This window comes from Chrysemys picta, unplaced genomic scaffold (assembly GCF_011386835.1).
Source record: "Chrysemys picta bellii isolate R12L10 unplaced genomic scaffold, ASM1138683v2 scaf151, whole genome shotgun sequence".
NCBI classification, from domain to species: Eukaryota; Metazoa; Chordata; order Testudines; family Emydidae; genus Chrysemys; species Chrysemys picta.
In genome coordinates this window covers 1-27,216 of record NW_027052858.1, presented here as the reverse complement: position 1 = coordinate 27,216, position 27,216 = coordinate 1, and the positions used below count along the sequence as shown (strand labels likewise).

General features: G+C 43.7%; 2 protein-coding genes across 2 annotated transcripts; both read right to left on the bottom strand.

The window, feature by feature from the left end:
* Nucleotides 1-1,557: 1,557 nt before the first annotated feature.
* On the bottom strand, nucleotides 1,558-12,325 carry LOC135978167 (ATP-dependent translocase ABCB1-like). Its single transcript, XM_065579205.1, has 9 exons — nucleotides 12,114-12,325; nucleotides 7,882-7,988; nucleotides 6,306-6,390; nucleotides 6,167-6,215; nucleotides 5,128-5,281; nucleotides 4,104-4,182; nucleotides 3,718-3,909; nucleotides 2,391-2,562; nucleotides 1,558-1,659 (listed from the first exon to the last, which is right to left on the bottom strand). The coding sequence occupies exons 2-9, from the start codon at nucleotides 7,928-7,930 to the stop codon at nucleotides 1,558-1,560; spliced, it is 882 nt and encodes a 293-aa protein (XP_065435277.1). The 5' UTR covers nucleotides 7,931-7,988; nucleotides 12,114-12,325.
* Nucleotides 12,326-14,554: 2,229 nt separating this feature from the next.
* Nucleotides 14,555-17,293, bottom strand: LOC135978168 (uncharacterized). Its single transcript, XM_065579206.1, has 2 exons — nucleotides 16,401-17,293; nucleotides 14,555-15,129 (listed from the first exon to the last, which is right to left on the bottom strand). The coding sequence occupies exons 1-2, from the start codon at nucleotides 16,924-16,926 to the stop codon at nucleotides 14,723-14,725; spliced, it is 933 nt and encodes a 310-aa protein (XP_065435278.1). The 5' UTR covers nucleotides 16,927-17,293; the 3' UTR covers nucleotides 14,555-14,722.
* Nucleotides 17,294-27,216: the final 9,923 nt, after the last annotated feature.

The window sequence follows — 27,216 nt, the reverse complement described above, 5'->3', positions numbered from 1 at the left end:
ATTGGAATCGATATGAGCAAACACTTGTAGAAGAAGGTTAAAAGAACAGGGCAAGTTGGTCTTGAAAATTGAAGACTAAGCGGGGACCTGGCTAACAGTCTTCAAATATGCTAAGGAGCGTTACAAAGAGGATGGTGATCAGTTGTTCTCCATATCCACAGAAGACAGGACAAGAAATAATCAGGGTAATTTGCAGCAAGGGAGGTTTAGGTTAGATATTAGGAAAAACTGTCTAAATATTAGGATAGTTAAGTACTGGAATGTGTTACCAAGGAAGGTTGTGGAATCCCCATTATTGGAGATTTTTAAGAACTGGTTAGACAAACATCTATCAGAGATGGCCTAGGTATACTTGTCCCTGCCTCAGTGCAGGGGGCTGGAACTGATGATCTCTCAAGGTCCCTTCCAGCCCTACATTTCTAGGATTCTATGAATATCAGCTCGCAAAGGTAAGAATTAGTGCTCACTCATTTGTTGAAGAAAAAGTGCTTTAGACAAAAGTAAACAAGTAAACAGAAGCCAGAATCCCCGTTTACTCCACAACCTGGCAGTAGTTCTCTCTTGCTGAACGCTGTTGGAAGCCAGGAACTATTCTCATAAGCTAAGTTACCAAGATATATGCCAATAGCAAGCAATCAAATATAAATTAAGCACCATATTATGCTAGTTAACCCTTGTGAGACAAGGACAAAGATTAACAGTTAGTCAATGAAAAAAAAACACTTTTTGCTTGCGATTCCTTTACAAGCTTATGGTTTTCCATCAATCAATAACAGCTTCTGTTCACTCAGAAGCTAGCTAATCCCCTTTAGCTTCTCAAGGGCATTACAGAAAGCACTGCTCAGCCCAGCAATGTTCTCAGAACTTTTCAGGAGGACGTACATATCATTTTATTGTTCAATGAGATGCTCAGAAGCTTTGTACAAACCTCTCGACACATATGTACAAAAATGCCCTGACCAAAAGTGGGAAGGCCCATAATGATGTGCAATTAATTTCTTCCACATAAACCGCTCAGATATCATTGGTGCTGTTCAGATTAGATCAAGAAGAGGATTATTTGCAAAGCACTAAGCATGCACTTAACGTTAAAGATGTGGGTAGCCGCCTTGAAGTCGATGACATAGGAAAGTGATAGGCAATTTTACTTAATGTCATGATCCAGTAAAGCATGAGCTTAACTGTAAACATTTTAATCAATGATTTCAGTGGGAGTGTGCATGTGCTTAAAGTATTTGCAGAAGTGCTTTGTTGGACTGAAGCCTTAGATAAGATGGCATTTTCTATAGCTTCAGCTCCAAATTCAGCTTCAGGTTAGTGTCAGAGGGAAATTGGGCCTTACAATGCCCCTCCATAATGTAGGTCAATTGAGTGATTGCAAATATTCATGGGTGACAGAAAACATCTCCTTCCATATGCTCATATTTATCTTCATCTGAACTGCTCAGCTGTCTGGGGGGATAAACTGAGAGATCACCTTTGATTTTTTTAAAATAATCACATCACTTTCCCAAATATTATGTACAATCAATAATTAGTTAAAAACCACTCACTTTGTTAATGCCTAACAACTGTTCTGATAGCAGTCAAAATTTCTTCTGCCACAGCTCCTGCTCTAGCATAAGCAGTCAGCTCTTTTGTAGTGAAGGATGCCAGGAACTGGAAAATTTGGAGATTGGGGGAATGGGAAAGTATTTTATTGCAATCTATTTAAGTGGTATAAATTATGTACTGATACAAGGGGTGATCAAGCAGTTAGGGAAAGAGCCTGGAATTTAGGAGACTTGGGTTCAAGTCCCCACTCCAACACAGTTTTCCTGTGCACCTTTGGGTAAGTAACTTCTCTCCGTGTTTCACTTCTCCATGTGTAACATGGGAATCCCCTATCTTGCATGGTGTTGTGAGGCTAAATACAATGAAGATTGTGGGGCACTCAGAAACTATAGTAATGGAGGCCAGGTAAATAACTTAGCTATCTTAATTATAGGTCACAATCCTGTTTCTTCATCCACCATTTTCAGTGCTTGGGTGGGGAAAAGGAGCAGAGAAAACAAAATACAACCTATAAATGGAAACACTTGGTAAATTTTTCTATGCATTACAAGCAATATCTACTAATGGGGTCACAGTTGATGAATGCTGATCATCCGCTTCCCATGTGGTGAGTGGTGGTGACTGGAAGCAGTCCAGGCCTCCATGGCATGCCAATGCCTGCCTGCTGATGCTCAGTGTAGACAGAGCTCTGCAAATTTTGGGGCAGGAGCCAGTGGAGTAGGAGAAAGGCTGTTCTCCATGGTCTCCAAACTTTGGGGTCATGTTGCTTTGGGGTTCACTCCCTCTCAATCTGTTTTTAGAGGTAGAATTCTTATTTGTTTTTCCCCAGCACTTACGACTGATCCAACTGCTGCTGCTGCAGAAAGGAGAGGGGTAACTGACAACATCACCAAAGTCAGTTTCCACCCGTAGACAAATCCTATAACAATCCCTGTCAGAAACGTGGCAAAGAATTGTACAAATATACAGAACTTGTCCCCGATGCCTTCCTGGATGGTGTTAATGTCCCTGTTAATTAAAAAAGAGATTTGTTAACTTTGATGAATGCCTCCTCCTCACACATTTTTCTGTTTTGCTGGAGAGAAGCTTGTCAGAAGTTTAAGTGTTCAAATCATTGGTCAGTAGGAATTTTGGACATGGGTACTGAACAGCAGTAATGGCTCTTTGTGGGGCTAGGAACTAGCAGATCACAACTCATTTTCTGTTATGTAACCTCTAGATAGACTTCTGCCATTGCTACCCCAGCTCATTCACATGTGACCCAATACATTTATGCAATATCCAAAAGGAATAATCTATACAAAAACAAAAATTCACCCCCAAAATCTTTACATTACTTTTTCCTCAAAGTTCCCCTATGTATCCTATCTTCTTCAATTTTGATATTAGATTTTAAGATCTTTGAGGCAAGGCATATCTCCATTTTGCATCCTATACAGTGACAAGCACAGTGTTAGTAAATTATTATTTGGAAAACCATTGAGTCTCACACTAATTTTCTCTTGCTATTTACATATGTGGGAGCTAGAATTGCAAAAATTAAAACTGGAGAAACTCTTCATACCCTGATCATACCTTCCTCTGAATCATAGAATCATAGAATATCAGGGTTGGAAGGGACTTCAAGAGGTCATCTAGTCCAACCCTCTGCTCAAAGCAGGACCAATTCCCAACTAAATCATCCCAGCCAGGGCTTTGTCAAGCCAGGCCTTAAATCAATCCCTGCACAAGGGACCTGATCCAAAGATTCCTAATGATTTTAATTGGTTTTGGATCAGGTTCAAAATGATAACATAGTGCCCATAACTATGAGTGCAGTTTCATTTCATACAGTGTCAGGGGTTTCAGTGTTTGTAAACTAGCTGGAGACAGCAGAGCTGTTTATCTACAGTAGTTTGCAAAATAGCTCATAGACACTACAAAGCCAATGTCAGAGGAGTAAGATATTGCATTTCACAGGATAAGTCCTTGCAATGGAAATGTCACTGAAACTGAAAATGAAGTGAAAAATGATAACAAATCCGTCCCTCAGACAGCAGTAATATTTTGGGACTTAGTTAAAAAGGTTTCCTGGAAATTCCCTGTAGCTAATTCTATAAAGGTAAACATCAGTCTTCTTTTTGGCTCGTGTTCCTGGTGCACAGATAAATAGAGCCTTCTCACTCTGTCAGTCGGGTGTTCAACATTCCAATCTGGCTGGTATCAAACCAAGCCATCTCCTGGTGAAGTATTGTGAAAAAAAACTTTTGTCGGATTCTTGCGGTCTGTCTTGCAGCGGAGGTCAAAAATGTCCAGACTTGGACGGTGCTCAGTATCACTACAGCAAAGCCAATACCTGCATAGTAGTAGGCAAACCTGTAGTAAAACAGTAAAAGTCCATAAGGTCAATTGCATCTTGCAAGATAAGTTAGACACATCAGGTCACATTCAACCCTGCTGAAGTAAATGAGATGTAATTGAGGGCCAAATTTGGCTTACAGCCTAATGGACAAAAAAATATAGAAACTACAATGTACTATTCTTATGAAAATAATTGCAGAGGTTCTTACCTGTTCATTTCAGCTTCTATATCCAAACCTGGAATTGCTGGACAAGTAGAGTTACTATTCATCACAGCTGAAAGATTAACTGTAACAAAGAAAAATATTCAGTTTTATTAGAACAGGCATAACACAAATCATGGCAGTTTTAGGCCATAATCTTATGGGTGTTTTGTAGGACACTACACTCCCTGCAACAGCTCTGTAGATTTATGACTTTCATGGTGGCCATCATCCTTCCAGTGGAGGATCAAACAGGGCAAACTTCTGAGTCAGCTCAGAGGGTTACTGTAGAGTGATGTCATGGATTTAGCTCACTACGTCAAAGGGCACTGGTCAGATCATAGCTTCATCTGATCTGACTTTCGGATTCCAACAGTGGCCAATATCTGATATTTCAGGATTGATAACTCCCCCTTCTACCTCACACAAAGCAAAATTCATTCATGCAGATACCATAAATCTGACTTTTATGCACCACTTAGGTTCCACCCAAGCCTCAAAACGGGGCCCAAGTTGGGTCCAAGCGGTGGCTCAGCCTTTTGCTGGCTGTCTGCAAAAAGGTAAATTTCATTAATAATGCACCAAACCGAATGTGCAAAACTGTTCAGACCTGGGAGAAATAGGAGACCCCTTCCAGGTGTCAGCACATATATTTTAGGGTAAGTTTTGATTGCCCTTATCATAAGCTTAGCTCATATGGAGGCAAAATAGTATTAATGGTCCTATTTTGTTGTTTTAAAAATCCAATCACAGAACTTGATTTGGTGACCTCCTGGGACAGTGAATTCCATGGGATTAACTATAAGCTATAGAAAGTAGTAAATCGTTTTACAGTTACCAAATGTAATTTATCAAGTGTCTATTTTGCTACTGTACTATACAGCAGGGTAAAAAAGGAAGGACTGCTCAGAATTCACTATACTCTTCATTGCTTTTAACACCACAGCAGCACTCCATCCTGAACCTCTGCCAATCCAGTAAATAAGAGACCCTAACAAATATTTTCATTAGTTGAACAAACTTTATTTACCTGAAGACATATTTATTGCTTGGCCAATCGTCACAAAGCTGTTTGTCATCTCTCCAATGACAACGACAATAAGTGGCAGCCCTGTTCCATTTGCAACAGCTGCAATCAAGCCTATTATCATCAAAATGATATCCAGCCAATCGGCATACCCAAACTACATGAATATCAAGAAAAAGGTATTAATTGAAGGTTGACAAATACACATAATTGTCACAATATCCTACAAAGACACACAGAATAGGATTTGTTTTTACATAGCAGCATTCTCAATTTGGGTATCCCAAAACACTTTATGAAGCAATGAATTAGATAATGTGAAGGCAAACACAACACTTGGGATACACTTTGAAAAAGCTTACACACAGTTTTAGGCCAGTTTTTATTGGGGGAGTTAGGACATGTTGGCAGGATGGCAGGATGAATCCCCTAATCTGCAGAAAAAAAAATTATTTTACATTTTTCACAAAGTGATAACATCACCTGTGCAACTCACTGCCTCCCTGTGTGCATTCTACTACATCCCATATTTACGCAGTGCATTTAAAATGTAAACAAGAACAGGTAGTTGACAAACATTTGGCTGTTGCCTACCAATAGAAACGGGTATGCAGCAGTTCTCACATTTAAGAAAAACACAGCACTTGTTTCCCTGGATAATTCATGAGACATTATGCATGAATCGTAAAATTATCTCCAGTTGAGAGAGCCAGGGCAAGGCCCTACTTACAGTACATGCTTCACTTCAGTCCTTAACATGGGTGAATTTCACTCCATCATGGTGCTAGTGCTGAAACATCGTCAAGCACTGGCAGTTAGCTGTGGGGGGATCTTTGCACAACAGGCCATATTTTTAAAGAGGGAAGCCTGAGATCAATGCACAAAAATGGCTGTGCGGCAATACTAAGTTTAGCACAGACCTCTTTCCTCTCTTTCAAAATGCAGTAATGTGCAACCACAATAGTCTGTCACCATAACGTACAACAGACAAAGAAAAGGAACAATGAGAAATATAAATCAAACCAATAAACTATGCACTAACCAATTTCAAAACGCCAACCATCTTTTCCTTTGACTTCTCATTTTTCTTTCTAAAGAGATTAATGCAAAATTAATCCAGACCCTTTCTTGAAAGGCAGGGCAAGAAATTTAACAGCGTATTAAGATCAAGGAACCCCTACTTTTTTTTGTTCTGTAACTGGTCATTTTGCTCAGGTTTTTCATCATGTTGGAAAGTAGGATTGCCATAGCCATTCCTTGCAGATTCTGTGGAGGAGAAAGTAGGTTTTGCTTTCAAAAATAGTAAGGTCTTTTAAGTCAGCTTCTTATGAAGCATATTAAATCCCTTTCTGAATTATTAGAGCACCAAAACAGTTGATTTTTTTAAAGCAGGAAAACTACATTTTTTCTCATGCTCTTGAAACAGCTCAGTAACTTTCAATTTTTTCCTCCCCAAAGATAACACCCAAGCTGAGAACAAACATCATTTTCAGCCCAAAAATTAATTTTAAGGGAAATCATTAAAGACTAACTTGGGCCTCAGTCTTACAAAAACTGAGGGTATGCCTAAGTGTATGTCTACACTAGAAGTGCTATAGTGGCACAGCTGTAGTTATGCTCTCTGTAGCATATACACTTACTACAATGATGGAAGGGATTAGTGAATCCACTTGCTAGATTGATGGAAGAGTTCTTCTGTCAACGTAATGGTGTCTACACTGGGGCTTAGGTCGGCTTAGCTATGTCTCGCAAGGGCATGAATTTTTCACACCTCTGAGAAATGTAGCTAGGTGGACCTAACTTTTAGGCCTAGACCAGGCCTTTGTCTTTTCAGGATTGGGGCCTTAGTGTGGAACTGGCATCTTATTATTTGTCGGTATTTCAGTAGTACCTACAGCCCTCAACCCTACTGTGCTATGACTGTACAAACACAAGCAAAAAAAGAGGATCTCCGCCCAAAAGAGTTTATAATCAAGAAATAAGATGAGAAATAACAAGTGGATGAAAGAAACAGGCAGAGGAATCACAATGGAATAGTGAGATGACTGTGAACTATAGGATAAAAGATGGTCACAACACACCAGCTGTCTATCCTCTCTCAACCTGAACTATAACTACTGTGTTTTCCAACACTAGTTTTTAGAACACCTTTGTAGAGACTTATAGGACACTATTATGTTTGTTTTGATTATAGAACAATTCAAATGCAATTAACTGGTTTCTGACTCACATAATGGAGCATTTGCACGCTTAGGCCCCATTGCTGATGCATGTAAATAACTTTAGGCATGTGAGCAGCCACATTGAAACTCAATGGGACTTTTCATGTGCATAAATGCTCCCAGGATGGGAGCCTTAGTTATTGTTAAGTTAGAGTGCCTCACTAGGCACACGAGGGTCCCTTAAGTTGGTAGAAAGGCCACACAGAACTACGCCCAGCCAGTGCTGTGATTAAGTTAAAAGAAAATACATGTATTCAGTGCTCGCTAAGAATATTTTCTAAATGCTGTTTCCCCCACATAGATTCCCAAGAAGGTCCATACTCGCTGGGTAAAGACACCACAGAAGAAAGCTTAATACCCAGAGTAGCATGATTTGTGGAGGACGATGGGAGGGCTGATCTGTTTTTCCATAGACAAATCCCTCCTGGCTACCAGACAAGATTCAAAATGTGGCTTAGTTTTGTGGCAATGGAGTACATCCTTCCAACAACTAGCCTAACATTCAAAAGAAGAAACAACTAACGGAAAAACTTACTAGGATCAAGTGGTTCCTTTTCTGTGTAATTTATGAAATCATCCTTCATTGTGTTATTCTGTTGTATGGTTATTAGACTTGCAGAAGTAAATCACTTTGGGTAAAATCTGCATACACAAGAAAACAGCACAACCTTTCAAGACAATAGCCATTCAAAGAGTTCACATTAAGATATGTTTATGTTTCTTTATTGTTTCCTTTCAACAACTTTTCCTAGAGAAGAAAAAATATTTATCATTACATACTACTTTTACATCAGGGTAAATTACTTTTCTAAAGAACTATGTCCTAATTTTTAACAATGAACAACAATGTGTCCTGCTTCCTGGGGGTACTCAGGGCTGTGGCCACCTGCCCTTAGCGCGAGAAAGCCTTGTCTGTGCCTGATGGGGGTCAGCTCCCCAACTCCAGTGACCACAGGCAACACAAACACTCCCCTCTAGGCCTAGGCAGGCCCTGCTGTCTCTTTACAGGTTAGCTATAGGCACATTCCAACCCCTGAGCTCTCCAAGCATCTCCCTGAAGTGTGACGCTCCTGCTCCACTGCAAACTCACGGTATTTACAGATTTGCTGTTTGGAAAGGAATAGTACACCCCAGCTTACCAGTTCCAGCTCAGATCACCTCTTTGCTTAACACACGACACTTAGATATGTTTATAGTGAAAACGAGCAAAAGTTTATTTAACAAAAACTAGAGATGTAACTCCCCTTTCAGTGCTGGCTTAGTAGCTGAATGCAGTGCAAACAGGAGTGGGGTACCTCACAGCTTTCGGACAGTTCCAAAGTTTCGGTCACCCTGGGCTCATTTCACTGTGCTGCTGGTAGGTGCCTGCCTCCCCCTCCTGGTATGCTAAAGGATCAAGCTACTTGGCCTTGCTTCCAGTGAGACAAGGGATAACCACACTAACGCTGTGGCTACAGCACTTGAACTCACAAATAATTCAAACTCACACAAGCAACATTAAAAACAATAACTATACACTTTATGTAAGGACTTGACCAAAGAGAAATAGACAATCAGGGAAAATATTACATGATTGGAGATCAATAATGCTTTGTAATTACTAAAGGCTCTGTCAAGAGGCATGCTAGGTCACGTGATCTCACACTCTTTCAATGTTCCTAAACAAAAGTGTCTCTTCCCACACCCACTCCAAGTTCTGTGTGTTCCCCATGTCTCAGTTGGTGCATGTGGAGACGTGTTGCAGGCCTGTAAGGAGATGCTGATAGAAACACACTTTATTATACTAGGAATTAGCAGCGCAGGTCTTGATGATCCAGGTAGATGAAAATCCTTCCGCAAATGCAATGTGCCTTCATGGCGCAAAATTACAACCCAACTGCCCATATAACTCTAAGGGCTTGGCTACACTTGCGAATTAGAGCGCATGAAAGCAGCCACGGGTGCCCTCGCTCACTACCTGTCCACACTGGCAAGGCACGTAGAGCGCTCTGACTCCGCAGCTAGAGCGCTCCTGGTACTCCACCTCGGAGAGTGAAATAACGTTTGATGCGCCCCCGCTGGAGTGCTGCGGCGCCAGTGTGAATGGGGTGTTGCATTACTATGCTCTGATCGGCCTCCAGAAATGTCCCAAAACCCCCTTAAGTCAAGTGGCCACTCTTGTCATTGTTTTGGAATCTCTGCAGGAATACGGATATGCCCTTTCAAAGCTCCGTTTCTGACAGCCGGCATGCTTATCTGCTCCAAGGCAAAGCAACCATTACTGTGGAATGCTGCATGCGAGAGAGAGGGGGAGGAAAGGGGGTCTGCTGCTGTCTGAACTTACAAGACAGCATGCTGGCATGCTCTCAGCCCCCCAAAAACCCACTCTCTCTGCCCCCACATACATACAACACACTCCCTGTCACACTCCACCCCAATGTCACCCCTGTCACACTCCAATGAAATTTAATGTGGATAAAAGTAAAGTAATGCACATTGGGAAAAATAATCCCAACTATACATACAATATGATGGTGGCCAATTTAGCTACAACTAATCAGGAAAAAGATCTTGGAGCCATCGTAGATAGTTCTCTGAAGACAGTCACGCAGTGTGCAGTCAAAAAAGCAAACAGGATGTTAGGAATCATTAAAAAGGGGATAAAGAATAAGACGGAGAATATCTTATTGCCCTTGTATAAATCCATGGTACGCCCACATCTTGAATACTGCGTACAGATGTGGTCTCCTCATCTCAAAAAAGATATACTGGCATTAGAAAAGGTTCAGAGAAGAGCAAGTAAAATAATTAGGGGTTTGGAATGGATCCCATATGAGGAGAGATTAAAGAGGCTAGGACTCTTCAGCTTGGAAAAGAGGAGACTAACGGGGGATATGATAGAGGTATATAAAATCATGAGTGATATGGAGAAAGTGAATAAGGAAAAGTTATTTACTTGTTCCCATAATATAAGAACGAGGGGCTACCAAATGAAATTAATGGGCAGCAGGTTTAAAACAAATAAAAGGAAGTTCTTCTTCACACAGTGCACAGTCAACTTATGGAACTCCTTGCCTGAGGAGGTTGTGAAGGCTAGGACTATAACAGGGTTTAAAAGAGAACTGGATAAATTCATGGAGGTTAAGTCCATTAATGGCTATTAGCCAGGATGGATAAGGAATGATGTCCCTAGCCTCTGTTTGTCAGAGGGTGGTGATGGACGGCACGAGAGATATCACTTGATAATTACCTGTTCGGTTCACTCCCTCTGGGGCACCTGACACTGGCCACTGTCGGTAGACAGATTACTGGGCTGGATGGACCTTTGGTCTGACCCAGTATGGCCATTCTTATGTTCTTATGCTCTGTTAGATGAGGCCAGACAATGTTAGTGGCTTATTGAAGGAATGCACAAACACATAAAGATTACCCCAGCAACTGTGTGCAATAGGAACCTCTGAACGATAGTGCTATACAAAGGCCATCGGATGTAGCTAACTGCCACAGAGAGCAGTCTCACGTACCTACGGTGTGAGAAACTGCTATCTGTAGGAATTAGTTTCATCGGATTGCAGTGTTACAGGTCTCCCATGACCTTCTCATAAACAAACGATGGAAATGCAACCTAGATGGAGCTAAAATAAGATGGGTGCAAAACTAGTTGGAAAACAGTTCCGACAGTAGTTATCAGTGATTCACAGGCTGAAAGGGCTCAGTCAGGCTGAAAGGGCATAACACATGGGTCTCTCTAAGATTAGTTCTGGATAAGTTTCTATTCAAAATCTGAATCAGTGATTGAGATAATGGCATAGAGAGTACAAGTATAAAGTTTGTGAATGATAATAAGCTGCACACATACTAAATGGGAAATGACTTCCTAGGAAGGACAACTGCGGAAAGGGGTCTGGGGGTCATAGTGGACCACAAGCTGGATAGGAGTACTGTGGAAAGGGATATATTCCAAAAAACAGAACCTCACTCTGGGATATCCACTCTACTCTGCGCTGATTAGGTCTCAACTGTAGTAAAAATTGGGGAGAGTCCAGAGAAGGGGGAAAAAAATAAGGTCTAGAAAACATGACCTATGAGGGAAGAAGCATCTTTTTACGAAAGCTGTTTCTTACAACCTATACGTATAAATAACTGCTACAGATAGCACATTTCTACACGTACCAATTTCACATACACTATAGTGCAAGAAACTGCTACCTGTAGGCATTTGCTACATCAGGTAGCAGTTTACTACAATAGCAGTTTCTTATAATCCATCACCTATCGGTAACTGCTACCAGTAGCACAGTCCTACCCAGAGCAGTTTAATACACTACACCTGTCTCGTTCCGGATAGGCTCGGACCCGGTGACTTTCACCTCCGCCCCCCGCAGTGGCCACGGTCCCTTTGCTTTCAGTCCCAGCGGCCAGGGCTCCCTTGGTGCGTGTCCCTCCGAGCTGCCACTGGCCATGGAGCGCGCAGCCCCCAGAGACGCGGCCCCGGTCCTGCCGGGGAAGGTGCCCCGCTGCCCGCGTGCGGCGGCCGGGGAGCGCCGCTGAGCCCCCGTGGGAGGAGAGCGAGGAGCGCGGAGGGGCTGGGCGAGGGCTTTGCTCGGACACGCCGCTGGCGCCAGAGCGGCTGGAGCTTCCCCATCGCTCAGCCCTGGGCCGACCCCAGGCGGCTCCTGCCCGGGGCGGGGGGTGTGACTGTGGAGGCAGCTCGGTAAAGCCTGTCTTGGGGATGGGAGAGATTCCGCAGCAGGAGACTGTCCCCGTCCCAGCGGTTCTGAGCCTCACCTGCCCGCTGCTCCCAGAGCGGGTGTGACTGCGGAGTGCCCACACCTGCCTTCACTCCCTAACCAAGGCAGAGTCCCCGGTGTGGTGTGTCCCAGACGCTGCTCTTCCGAAACCTCAGTGCCCGCCTTACCCTGCCCCTTATAAACAGCAGGCTGCTTCCCGCCGCCCAGTTTTCAGCTACCTTGTTTCCCTTCCTCCACGTACCGAAGGATCAAGTTTCAAGGTAATGCTCTGGGGCCCCCTTTCCACATCTCCTATCAGTGATTCCTTCCCCACAGTTACCCCCCGCCCAAAAGAAGAAAACCATTTCTGGTGAAGACATGCCGCTGCGTGGACCAGAAATGGGTAAAAGGACTAAAGCCTCCAATTGTGGTTCTTTCCTGCTCAAATGTCTCCTAAAAAGTTCAGAGAGTTGATTAAGAAAAACACCTCAAAGCTCAGATTCTTCAGCACGCTTGTAGGGACGTCTATCAGTTACTAAGGGGAAACTTACGCACACCTTACAGTACCCTGTGGCTCCCCACCCCTTTCCACTGTGCAAAAACAAAATCCCATAATTATCTTCCCATCCATCTGGGTGCTGATATCATCCTCATCAGGCTGGACTCTGAGGGTATGTCTACACTACGGGATTAATCCGAATTTAGATAATTCAGATTTGAGAAACAGGTGGTATAAAGTCGAAATGAGTGCGGCCACACTAGCACAGTAATTCGGTGGTGTGCGTCCAAGTACCGGGGCTAGCGTCGATTTCTGCACCGTTGCACTGTGGGTAGCAATTCCATAGCTATCCCATAGTTCCCGCAGTCTCCCGCGCCCATTGGGATTGTGGGTTAAGATCCCAGTGCCTGATGGGACAAAAAACATCGTCGCAGGTGGTTCTGGGTACAGCCTCACTTCCTCCCTCCCTCCCTCCCTGCATGAAAGCAACGGACGGCAGACAACCATTTTCGCGCCTTTTTTCCTGGGTGGGTGAACACTGCAGACTCCATACCACGGCAAGCATGGAGCCCGCTGAGGTCAAGACAGCACTCATGAATATTGTAAACACCTCGCGCGTTCTCGTGGAGTTTATGCTCAGCCAGGACCAGAAAAACGAGGAGAGGAGGCAGCGGCGGCGGCAGCGCAGCGACAAGCATGATGAGGACATGGACACGGACACGGACACAGAATTAAGTGAAACCACAGGCCCCGGTGCTTTGGAGATCATGTTGTTAATGGGGCAGATTCTATCCATGGAACGCCGATTCTGGGCAAGGGAAACAAGCACAGACTGGTGGGACCGCATAGTGTTGCAGGTCTGGGACGATTCCCAGTGGCTGCGGAACTTTCGCATGCGTAAGGGCACTTTCATGGAACTTTGTGACTTGCTGTCCCCTGCCCTGAAACGCCAGAATACCAAGATGAGAGCAGCCCTCACAGTTGAGAAGCGCGTGGCGATAGCCCTGTGGAAGCTTGCAACGCCAGACAGCTACCGGTCAGTCGGGAATCAATTTGGAGTGGGCAAATCTACTGTGGGGGCTGCTGTGAGGCAAGTAGCCAAAGCAATCACTCAGGTGCTGCTACGAAAGTTAGTGACTCTGGGAAATGTGCAGGCTATAGTGGATGGTTTTGCTGCAATGGGATTCCCTAACTGTGGTGGGGCAATAGACGGAACCCATATCCCTATCTTGGCACCGGAGCACCAAGCCACCGAGTACATAAACCGCAAGGGGTACTTTTCAATGGTGCTGCAAGCACTTGTGGATCACAAGGGACGTTTCACCAACATCAACGCGGGCTGGGCGGGAAGGGTTCATGACGCTCGCGTCTTCAGGAACACTACTCTGTTTAAAGGGCTGCAGCAAGGGACTTACTTTCCGGACCAGAAAATAACCGTTGGGGATGTTGAAATGCCCATAGTTATTCTTGGGGACCCAGCCTACCCCTTAATGCCATGGCTTATGAAGCCATACACAGGCAGCCTGGACAGGAGTCAGGAGCTGTTTAACTACAGGCTAAGTAAGTGCAGAATGGTGGTAGAATGTGCATTTGGCCGTTTAAAAGGTCGCTGGCGTTCATTATTGACTCGCTCTGACCTCAGCCAAAGAAATCTCCCCATTGTTATTTCTGCTTGCTGTGTGCTCCACAATCTCTGTGAAAGTAAGGGGGAGACCTTTATGGCGGGGTGGGAGGCTGAGGCAAATCGCCTGGCTGCTGATTACGCGCAGCCAGACACCAGGGCGATTAGAAGATCACACCATGAAGCGCTGTGCATCAGAGAAGCTTTGAAAACCAGTTTCATGGCTGGCCAGGCTACCGTGTGAAATATCTGTTTGTTTCTCCTTCATGAAAACCCTCCCCCTTTACTGACTGATTTTCTGTAAGGAACCCACCCTGCCCCTTCCCCCAGCTTTCTTTCAAACCAAATAAAGTCACTATCATTTAAAAATCATTTATTCTTTATTAATAGATTAGAAAAAGAGGGAGGGAACCCGGGTGGTATTTGGGAGGAGGATTGCTGGGAAGGAAAAAGCCACAAAGAAAAGGTTAAAAAAATGACAGCCTTTTGCTTGGGCTGTCTACTGGGGTGGAATGGGAAGGTGTACGGAGCCTCCCCCCCCGCGTTCTTACACGTCTGGGTGAGGAGGATACGGAACATGGGGAGGGTGGAACAGGGGCTGAAGCGGCAGTCTGTTTTCCAGCAGCCGTTCCTGAACCTCCACCAGATGCCGGAGCAGCCCCAGCGTTGCATCCTTCATCCTCTGGTCTTCCTGCCGCCATCTCTCATCTCGATCGTTCCTCCTCTCCTCACGTTGGTCCCTCCTCTCCTCACGTTGGTCCCTCCTCTCCTCACGTTCACTGACTTCTTTCCTATACTTTGAAACTGTTTCCTTCCACTCATTCAGACGAGCTCTGTCACTCCTGCTGGATTGCATAATTTCAGAAAACATCTCGTCTCGCGTCTTCTTCTTACGACGCCTTATCTGTGATAACCTTCGGGATGGAGGAGGGAGGCTTGAGGAATTTGCAGCTGCTGTAGGGAGGGGAAAAAAGAGAGAATTGTTTTAAAAGCTACATTTTGCAGAACAATGCTTATGCTCTTTCACGGTGACCAACACTGTTCACATTACATAGCACATGTGATTTCTGTGCAAGGTCGCATTTTGCCTCTTAATGCTGAGTGCCTGTGGCTTTGCTGCTAGAGATCACAGGTCTGGGCAACAGAATTCGGCTTGCATGCGGCCATGGTAAGCTTCTGCGCCGTGCTTTCCCACATACCAAGCATAGCTTGTAGAGTGCTGCAGAAGCCTGGCCAATCTCAGCCAGTTGGGGGGGGGGGGCAGTGTGGTGGGGCTTGTCTGGGCCCCTTCAGGCAAGTAGAGTGCTGCGGTTTTTCTGTTAACATTCAGCAGCACCAGAAAACAAACTAACCCCCCCCCCCCCCTCGCCATGAATTCTCTGGGATGATCACGGTACCCTCCCCCCACTGCGTGGCTGGTATCAGGGAAGATCCCTGCAGGCACCAAACTACCCCCCCCCCCCCGCCGCCGCCGACCCCCCCCCCTCGCCATGAATTCTCTGGGATGATCACGGTACCGTCCCCCCACTGCGTGGCTGGTATCAGGGAAGATCCCTGCAGGCACCAAACTACCCCCCCCCCCCCGCCGCCGACCCCCCCCCTCGCCATGAATTCTCTGGGATGATCACGGTACCCTCCCCCCACCGCGTGGCTGGTAACAGGGAAGATCCCTGCTAGCCAAACGCGAAAAACTCAGGGCCAATTTCCCATCTGCGCTTGGCTAACTGCAGGGAAGGATTTATTTTCCGCCACAGGCAAACAGCCCAGTAGGAACGGCCACCTCTGTCCCCTTAATTAAGTTCCCGTATTTCAACCAGGTTACCAGGAGTGATATCACTCTCCTGAGGATTACACAACAAGATAAAGAACGGATGTTGCTTGAATGCCAGCAAACACCGGGACCATACGCTGCCAGGCTTTGTCAGGCAATGATACCAGATTACTTGCTGCAAGCATGGCGTGGTCAAGTGTCCTACCATGGAGGAGGGAATAAAGATGCACTGCCCAGAAACCTTCTGGCAAGGCTTTCGGAGTACCTCCAGGAGAGCTTCATGGAGATGTCCCTGGAGGATTTCCGCTCCATCCCCAGACACGTTAACAGACTTTTCCAGTAGCTACAGACTTTTCTAGTAGCTGAACTGACCGCGAATGCAAAGTCAGGCAAAGTAATCATTAAAAACCGTTTGCTTTTAAAACAAGTTTTATATTTTAAAAGGTAAACTCACCTGAGGTCCCTTCCATGGGGTCAGAGTCTTGGGTACTGGCTTGGGAGGGTACTTCAGTCGGGGTGATAAAAAGATCCTGGCTGTTGGGGAGAAGGGAGTGCTGTGTGCTCTCTGCAAGCTCATCCTCCTCCTCCTCCTCCACCCCATCGGCAGAATCCTCAGGCGTCGAGACTATCCCCGACCCAGAATCCACGAACAAAGGTGGGTTAGTGGTGGCAGCCCCCCCTAGAATTGCATGCAGCTCGGCGTAGTAGCGGCATGTCTGCGGCTCTGACCCGGAGCGACCGTTTGCCTCCTTTGTTTTTTGATAGGCTTGTCTGAGCTCCTTGACCTTCACGCGGCACTGCTCAGAGTCCCTATTGTGGCCTCTCTCCATCATGCCCTTGGAAATTTTTTCAAAAGTTTTTGCATTTCGTCTTTTAGAACGAAGTTCTGCAAGCACTGAATCCTCTCCCCATACAGCGATCAGATCCAGTACCTCCCTCACGGTCCATGCTGGTGCTCTTTTTCGATTATCAGCCTGCATGGTTACCTGTGCTGATGAGGTATCTGTGGTCACCTGTGCTCTCCACGCTGGGCAAACAGGAAATGAAGTTCAAATGTTCGCGGGGCTTTTCCTGTCTACCTGGCCAGTGCATCCGAGTTCAGATTGCTGTCCAGAGCGGTCACAATGATGCACTGTGGGATAGCTCCCGGAGGCCAATACCATCGAATTGCGGCCACACTAACCCTAATTCGAATTGCTAAAATCGATTTTGGCGCTACTCCGCTCATTGGGGTGGAGTACAGAAATCGATTTAAAGGGCCCTTTACATCGAATTAAATAGCGTCGTTGTGTGGACGGTTACAGGGTTAATTCGAATTAAAGCTGATAAATCCGAATTAAAGTCGTAGTGTAGACCAGGCCTGAGTGCCCAAGGATTTTGGAAAGTCAGGGAAACTAGTGGTCGTTTTGTCTGATTAAGGAGTTCAGGCATGGGCGAGGATTCCTCTTTTCTTTCCCCTCCACAAGGTCCAGGGTAAAATGATATAATTCCCTTTGAAAGAAAAGGCAATGTTTCCCATTGCTTTCTTCATCACACCACCACCACCACCTTTTACTTTCCAGCTGGACTTCAATATTGCTCAAAACCTTACACCTCAAGTATGTTTATTTCTAGGGCCCCATGCTCTCATTACCATTATATTATTTTTTATCCTAGGCACTGTACAAAACACATTGTGACAGGGACTGCCTCTTCCTAAGAGTTTAACAACTCCTTGACTTCTATATCTCAGAAGTCTGTGTCTGTAGTTTAGCAGGGGGAAAAGGTGAGAAGCACAAATACATGATTGTCCCAAGCCCCAAACTGTGTTAATCTCAATGGAATTTTTGTCATTTCAGTGGTAACAGGAACTCCTGCATGCACACTAGGAGTGTTTTGCAGGTGTAGTATACTGGTATAGCTTTACTGGCAAAGACTTTTCAAGAGTAGACCTGGCCATAGGTTTAGTTGTGCTCATGGTTGAGCTCAGATACCATAGCAATGAATGCCATATAAGAATATAAGCAGAATTAAATAGGAATGATTCTGCAATATTAGGCAGAGACTTAGCTTAATATTTGCTGTGGTTTGGATACTTAAATGGCAACTTAACCGCCCCCCCTTTTTTTTTGCTTTTACACCCCCCCTTTGTGCTTTTTTTTAGCATAACTAACTTTTAAATTTTTAATTGCATTAAGCTTTGTATTTTTGTTTTTAGCTTAGGAGGATTAGAATTAGCCCTATAAGTTTTAACTGGATATAACAATAATGCATGATTAGTATTGTGATAAAGTTCCTCCTCTAGCTTGGTGGGTCCTGCACTTATTGGTGGATTTGCTCGCTTCACAGATTCACCCTGTGGGTCAGGAAACAGTCTAGAGACCTTCCCCTCTGGTAGAAGCTGTAGTCCAGGTCAATTCCTCCTGTGTTTGATCAGGAATTGGGAGGTATGGGGGGAACCCAGGCCCGCCCTTGATTCTGGGTTCCAGCCCAGGGCCCTGTAGACTGCAGCTGTTTAGAGTGCCTCCTGGTACAGTTGCACAGCACCTACAACTCCCTGGGCTACTTCCCCATGGCCTCCTCCCAACACCTTCTTTGTCCTCACCACCAGACCTTCCTCCTGATATCTGATAATGCTTGTACTTCTCAGTCCTCCAGCAGCATGCCTATTCACTCTCAGCTTCTTGCACTCCTCTTGCTCCCAGTTCCCCCAACTCACACTCTCTTCCTCTAGCTCCCCCTGCCTTTGCTGGAGTGAGCCCTTTTATAGCATCAGAGGGGCCTTAGAGTCAGGTGCTTAACTGCCTCACCTGAGTCTTAGCAGGTTAATTGGAGTCAGGTGGTCTATTAGCCTGGAGCAGCCCCTGCTCACTCAGGGACCAGAAAACTACTTATCCAGTGGCTAGTACATCTCCCTTCTGCTACTCTGCTGTTCCCAACTGGTCTGGGTCTATCACAGTATGAACATGAAAGGCATTTTTGTTATTACATTTATTACAACAACATATTTTTAGACTAAATAAAAGCAATACACCCATTAATGTTTTTATTGTAATAATATGCTGGGGTTGTTTTACTGCCTTAGTTATATAGCACATTACATTATGATTAGTACATAAAGTAAACACTTTATAGGCTATATGAAAAGCATGTTTTTTAATTTAATATATATTTTGAAGCACATGGATTTGACCCTGCAAGTTCAAAATTTTTTGAACCTTTAGTAGGAGTAAACACAAATTTTGAAATTTGGTTAGATATTAAAGTGGTTTAATTAAAAATTTGATACCTAAGGTTTGATTGTAGGACTTGTTTGCAGGCTAATAAATAATTTGATTTTTTGTGGTTATGGTGAAATTTTTTTTAGATATTATGGTGATTTAATTTTACATGCATTTTTTTTATGGGCTTGGCAGGCTTTGGTATGTGGGAGCCTACACCTCTCCTATCGGCCCATATGCTTGGAAGGAAGGAGCACTGTGAGTACTTGCACATTTATTTTGAAAATTGCTAAGTACGTTTTTATGGCCACAAATTAGATGGCATTTTTGAAGCACTAGTAAGGGCAGTGGGCCACGCTTGATGCTTGAGATTATTTTGAATGGCCATTAGTTGGTCATTTAGGAAATTTTGAATTTTTGAACATGTTAGATTTTATTGCAATTTTTTTTGCTTTAGTGATTTTTAATATTATTTTAGTTTAATAACCCAAAAGCTGTTAACAAAGGGCAGAAATAACATGTAATTTACCAACTGTAGCTTGCACTTGGGTTAGCTGTCCTTTAGTAATAAGACCAGTGGCTTTTTTTAGTTGCTTTAATTTTTTATTATGTTGTTGGTCCTTAAGAATATTTCAAATTGCTGCTGCACTATTTGCACCATTTTATACGTGGTTAACTAAGCTTTTTTTTTTTTTTTTTTTTTTTTTTTTTTTTTTAAGAGGAGACCTTACTGTGCTAGCCAAATAGCAGCCCCTTTGAGCAATTTAGATACATGAAAGTCATTTGAAAGCGGTGTAGGGGCAGGGTAAATTTTACAGTTTTTAATGTGGCATTAATTATTGTTATTTGATATTTTAGTATATTTTGGGGGGGATAGCATTATATTATATTTATTGTTTAAATATTTTTAGGTACATTTGAGAGGCATTAACATTAATAGCATAGGAAGGGGTATTTTGTAATATGGTACAGGTTAAATTATTAGTTACTGCGATTATTTTAGTACATGTAAAATTTTTAGTAGCAGAACATACTCTTTGAGTATGAGTTTGATTTATTAATTGGGTAACCAAAACAATAAGGACTTTTTTTTTATATACTATACACTATTTGTTTGGCCATTCTATTAACTGCATTATAAAACTTTAACTTTAAATTTTTGAAGCTTATTTGTAGTGATGTTATATATTTTTATTTGTTTTGATTAGTTTTTTTCTATTTAATTGTTTGCTTATATGGGATATTTTGAACTTTAGTAATTTATTTAAATATTGTTTACAACAATTATTTTTAAAGTGTGAAGGCTTTGGCCATTGGGTTTTATTAGATATATGGCATTGTTTGTATTTGAATGTATTACAGGGGTAATAGTGTAATGGAGGAGATGGCGGGAGTAGTGGCAACAAGGTGCCTTTGGTATTTGTTATTTAAAATTTAATTAGGGAGGGCAATACATGCTGAAGATACTTATTTAAAAACACAGGGCGCAGCCTGTAGAGTAAACCCCAACATTTAATTAATACCACATTCCTAAGCATGGGTTTTACAAAGGTTTTTTTTTTTTCTGCCAGTGTATAATTGTGTTTTTTTCCTACTATTAGGGTTAGTTAATAATATTTTGGGGAGTTAGGAATTTTTGGACTTTGGCAATTTTAGGGGAGCGAGTATTTTAATTTTTTTTTAAGCAATTGTGGCTTAGCATTATAAAGGGGAGAGGTCACCAGCACATTACCCTGTAGTGCTTTGGTTTTTGTAGCAAAATACTGAATTCAGGTTAGCTTTGTCAGTGGACAAGGGAGAGGTTACTAGCACATTACCTTGTTTTTCCTCTTTTGCTGTTTAGGAGGAAAAGAAATACTAGGAGGAGAGACAGGCTGATTAATACTAGGAGTGGAATTATTTTGAGGCGGAGGGTTTCTTTTTGCAGTGAGAAACATGGGTCCAGGCAGTTAGTTTTTGGCACTTTACAGTGGTGTTGGTAGTTAGCAGGACTTGGTAAGGGCTTTTTTAGCGTGGAGCCAAAGCAGTTTTTTGTTGGTGGACCTTTATATAGATCCAATTTTTTGGTTTCAAGGAGTGGCAGAGCTGCTAGGGTTTTTGGGTAGCGCTTTTTTTATTTCTGAGAAAGGAAACCTAACACATTGTATTAATGCTTGGCAGTGTTTTGCAGATTTTACAGCTGCTTGGGCATATTTAAGTCCCCTTTTTTTTGGTTAGCCAATTTTTAGCTGTGAGCAGCGTCTTTGAACAGGGCTAGCATTTTATTTTTGGACTAAGCTTGCTAGCTATGGTTTTTTTGTTTTGGTTGGTTGGTTTTGGGGGGAAAGCTTTTTGTTTGTTTGTTGCAGGGGGTTGGCTTTTTTTAATTTATAGGAAATTTCTACTACGATGCATTGGGGTTTTTTTTTTTTTTTTTTTTTAAACCTGAGGGCGTCATCACAATCCCTTAGTCCGGAATGAACGCACTTGTGTTCTTTTTTGAGGGCGTTACCACAACCCCTCAACTCAATAGGTCTGACCTAAGCCACACATTGTTGCCCCAGGGTAAGCCAACACATTTCCCAGTCCCGCATACGCATATTACTGACCGTACATGGGGCAACCAATTCCCCAACACTGTTCTGCGTCTGATCTTGTTGCATAAACAGGGCTGGCTCCAGGCACCAGCTTAACAAGCAGGTGCTTGGGGCGGCCAAGGGAGAGGGGCGGCAACTGCAGCAATTCGGGGGCGGCAGGTCCCTCACTCCCTCTAGGTGCGAAGGACCTGCCGCCACCGATCGTGGCTTTTTTTTTTTCCCCTCCAATTGCCGCTGCCGATTGCGGTTGTTTTTTTTTTGCTTGGGGCAGCAGAAATGCTGGAGCTGGCCTGTGCATAAGCAAAAGTTCGCATGGCGTGAGCCCAAAGGGACAGACGGCCCCACAGGTCAGTCCTCCTCCGACACCCCAGCAGAGATTTCAAAAGGTCTCTTGACGCCTGGGGTTCGAAGGAGAATGGTTTGTAGTAGTGGTCACTGCCTCAGCCGGGCGTAGCCATCTGAATCATACAGCACCAAATATTGTGGAAGAAACAAACTTTACTTTTAGGTTGGAAGCAATAAAATTAGAGAGAGCTTTATTTAGGACATGCAATTGCAAGGGAAGAACACAGCTGACAGAGAGCATCTTTGCCTTAGTTTTTTTAAAGTACAAGCAATATTACACAAGCATTTATACATTTTAGTGGCATGCATTAATTTAAAACATTTGCAGTTTATGTTATGTTTTGCTTTTTTTTAATTTTTGCTTTTAATTATTGCTATTTTAAGGCTGGGTCACACTGACTATTTTGCTGTTTTTACTTGCTTTTGATGTGAGCCCTGCTTTTACAGGCTCCACGATATTAGGCTAAGACTTAGCTTAACAGATGCTTTGTTTTTGATACTTAAATGGCAACTTAAACTTTTTTTTTTTTGCTTTTACACTATCATGTCAACACTATAGTTTACAATCATGTCTCTGTCGTATTTTGGGCCATTCCTGTAGAATACTGTAGACTGTTTTGTTTATGATTTAAGGAAGGTGTGCGCTTTGGAAGGAAGAATGCCATTTCCCTTTGTAGGTGTTCTATTTTATCAAACCACTCAATTAATTTTAAAAATCATCTTTGGTTAGAAATAGAAAATCTTCAGGCCCAAATGTCAGACTTTGAGGCCAGAAGCGACAACCGGATCATCTAGTCTGACCTGCTGTATATCACAGGCCACCAACACCCAGGCATTTAACCCAACAACTGAAATTAGACCAAAATATTAAATCCCTCAGGAGATTAAACTGTCACAGGCAGAGAATAGGAGGCGCGGAGGTGCACCAGGCATGGCAAGGAATTGAGTTAATAAGATATACCCTGATGATTCTAAACAAGAACTGCACCACATGCTGCAGAGGAAGGCAACCCCCTCCCACCGCCAGCTCACTGCCAATCTGACCTGGGGAAGATGCCTTCCCAACTCCACATATGGTGGTCAGTTAGACCCTGAGCATGTGAGCAAGAGCCAGCTGGCTAAGCACATAAGAAAATTTTCAGTAACAACTGAGAGCAGGGCCCACCTCATCCAGTGTCCCATCTCCAGCCATGGCCATCTCTAATGCTTTAGAGGAAGGAGATAAACACCAGAATACAATGCGGGGCTGGAGAAAATCCCTGCAGGTGACCAGCTGAGGTCCTTAAGCATGATATTTTAGGAACATAAAACATGAACCAGAAGGGACACTCAGGGCTGTGAAGCCAGCTCCCCGAACCAACCACATCATACAATCCCACTCATAAATTTGTCCAGCTCTCTCTTAAAATTAAGTTGCTTGTCCCAGAAACTCCTATTGTGAGGCTGTTCCAGAACTTCACTGTATTTGATTGCCCTTCCAAGAGGCAGCTGCTAATGGGAAGGGCCTAATCACTACAGTGCAGCATCAGTCAAGTTGAGTTAACTAGCATCAGCCCTAACTGGCTAGACTGGAGAGTGGTATCTGCTTAAAGGAAATACTGGTTACAGCTGGACTATACCCACTATAGCATTCATAAAAAACAACAAGCTACACTTTGTTTTCTTGAAGTGATTGAGCTGAAAATACCCCAATGTGTGGCAACTCTCACATTAATATATCTGCATGTGGCAATGGTAAAATAATAAATACCGTTTTCGGCTTACCACCCCCACCCCTGATATAGTAGGCAAAGACCAGGAAGATAGAATTCCTTCTTAGGTGCCTCTCCCAGCAGTACCCAGACTTAGTTGGTGTTGGACAACTGTTACAGAGTTAAGAGTTTGGTGGCTAAATCCTTCCTTCAGTTACAACCATGCAACCCGTGTGGGGTTAGAGTTGTGTAACTGAAGGCAGAATTTAGCCCATTGTACCAATTCTAGTTGATAGTGTAAGCTACTACGTTTTACAGAGACACATAATTAGTACTCCATCACCACCACAACCAACAAAAATTCCTTCTGCTCCAATATTTGTTAAAAATCAGGAGCTGGGGTGGAAACTGAGGGCACAACACTCTGAAGTTTCGTAAGTCACCTCCACAATCCCAGCATCCCCCACTGTCACACGCACCTTCCCTAGTTCTAGGGCATTATTGTGAAACATAAAATACAACATTTATTATGACTCCAACGAGAGACTGCTGAGCTGGAATTGATATGCAAACTAGATACAATCAACTTAGGTTTGAATAAGGACTGGGAATGGCTGAGCCATTACAAACATTGAATCTCTCTCTCCTTGTAAGTATTCTCACACTTCTTATCAAACTGTCTGTACTGGGCTATCTTGATTATCACTTCAAAAGTTTATTTCCCCCCACTTACTCAATTGGCCTCTCAGAGTTGGTAAGACAACTCCCTGTTCATGCTCTCTCTCTCTCTCTCTGTGTGTATATTATATATGTTCCACTCTATATGCATCTGAAGAAGTGGGCTGTAGCCCACGAAAATTTATTAGAGCATAAGCTTCTTAGTCTCTAAGGTGCCACAAGTACTCCTGTTCTCTTTGCGGATACAGACTAACATGGCTGCTACTCTGAAACATTTATTGTGACATTTATAGTCTGGATGTAGCACCTCAAGGCCCCAGCAAAGCGAATTCTTATTAACTAAACTAAAATTTATTAAAAAACTAAAGAGAGAGTATGGTTAAAAGATCAATATACATACAGGCATGAATTCAATTCACTGAGGTGCAGATTCATAGCAGAGATGGTGAGCTTTGTAGTTGCAAAGAGTGATTTCAGAAATAGTTCATAGGTTATAGTCCGATGTCCAAATATCATATTCAGGGCGTACCAGCATAACTGGGATCTCGGTCTTGTGACTCAAAATTCTCCTGATGAAGTCCAAGTAGATCTGAAATGACAGAATCAAGACCCAAAGATCTTTTATACAATTTCATGTTTTTTGACAAGTTGGAGTTCCTCAGGGAACAAAAGGTAATTAGGATGACTTTGAAGGAGGTCCATCACTGGTACTTAGCTATACGAATTAACATAAGGCCATTTGCTTGTTCCTCCTCCATTCACAGTACATTTCAAAGAGAGATGAATACCAAGATATCACATGTTTACAATTCATTTAAATGATAGGATGTTCTTTTGACCTCTGAATTATCAGAATATAGCACAGACAGGGACAGTTGATTACATTGTCAACCCTACTCATACATATGTAAACACACAAAACCACAAACATTATCTCCCCACATGTCTTTTAGGGTTATTTATTTTGCAGGATATTTAACCACTTCTAGCCGTGCGTCACAGCACCTATATCCCCACCCCAGAGAAAAAAAGTGTTCCAATTTTTCACACTTGTTATCTGGTTACACTAGCTTCAAGTCCCTTTCATCCAGGGGGGATCCCAGTATAAAATCCAAGCGTGTTTAAGATGTCCTTATGTGCATCATGAATCTCACAATCATGTCACTGAATCAAATTGCTGCCTTGCCAAAAGTGGCAAGAATGGAATGGATTTCTATTTTCTGTGAGGATGTCCACGGGCATTGACTTTCAGTCAATGTCTAATATTTAATCTAGGTAGGGGAATGGCAGAATAAGAGGCTAAAAGTAATAGTACTTGGCATTTCCAGAAAACCTTTCATCAGAGGCTCTCATACTGTTCAAATACAGGAGTGGTAAATTTAACTCAAACATACCTAAGAAACCCAAAGGAAATGTAAAAATAAGTTCACTATCTTGGTAATCCTTATGGGTACTTACTGGCTGTGTTATTCTCTTTGGAGGACAAATGCCTGGGAGGTCGCCTGGCGTGGGCAATCTGCGGGGCGACAGGAGATGAGAGCACGGGTCTGTGATCAGGGCCGAACGACAAACACAGTTACAGAGCCCAGCCCCTGGTGAGGGCGGGGCAGCAAAGAGTCTCTGGCTCAGGCCTGCACTCAGGCTGTGCAGCAACACAGTTGAGCCTCATAACTGTAGCTCAGGGCCAACAAGTGCAGGCTTCTTGCCTAAGAGAGGGGGAGACTGCCACCACGGATTCGGGTGGCAGGGGGGACGCAGCCCCATCCACTCCCCTGCGTCCCAGCAGGGCCCTAGCAGTGCCAGAGCGGTCTGCCACTGGGTCAGCGGGGATCCTGAGCGCACCACACTGACTCACTTGCTGACAGTATTGCAGCCAGACAGGGGTCGGCTACCTCTGGGCCACTTCTTAACTCTCCCTCAGGGCATACCTAGCTCTATGGAGGGTCATCCATGTTGTCAGGGAATAGGGTGACCAGATGTCCCGATTTTACAGGGACAGTCCCGATTTTTGGGTCTTTTTCTTATATAGGCTCCTATTACCCCCCACCCCCATCCCGATTTTTCACATTTGCTGTCTGGTCACCCTATCAGGGAACAAGGCCTCTGTCAGGCTTGCAGCTCCTCCGTGTTTGGGTCTCTAAATGGCCCTGGCCACTCCTCAGATTCCTCAGGGTCTGTGGCAGCCTCCCAGCTCAGTAGCTTGCCGGAAGCCTCTGGCAGCTGGGCCCCAATTGAGTTTTCTGACCCGACTTTTGTACTTCCTGTCCTGCCCACTGACTTCCAGCAGGAGGGTTGAGTGTGGCGTGGCTCTGCCCACCAGGGTTCAGTGAGGGGCCCCTCCCACTCCGGGTCTGTGGGCAGCCAATCCGCCTCACTACAGTCAGTCAGTCGAAAGTGACGTTTTTGTTTTAGGATATAAATGGTGCAAGATTTCCACTTCAGAAAATTATTTTTAAATCTAATAACAGCTGTATTTGTGCTGCCAAGGACCTCCTGCAGAGACTGAATAATTTATGAAAAATTAAGAACCTCAGCAAAAAGGAATAGATCTTCATATTTTGAACAGTGCTTCAGAAGAACTGCAAAATTAAAGCCGGAATTTATCTAGTTCCTTGGAATTAGTAGCAAGCAATACTCCTGCTTCTGAAGAAATGAGATCATCTGAAAGCAAATGGAAGGAGTTATGTGAGGAAGCTGAGCACATAGCCAAGGAACCTGAAATTGCCTTTTCCCCTCAGGCAGTAGCAAAAGTTGACCTCAGCACTGCAAACCAGCAAGGC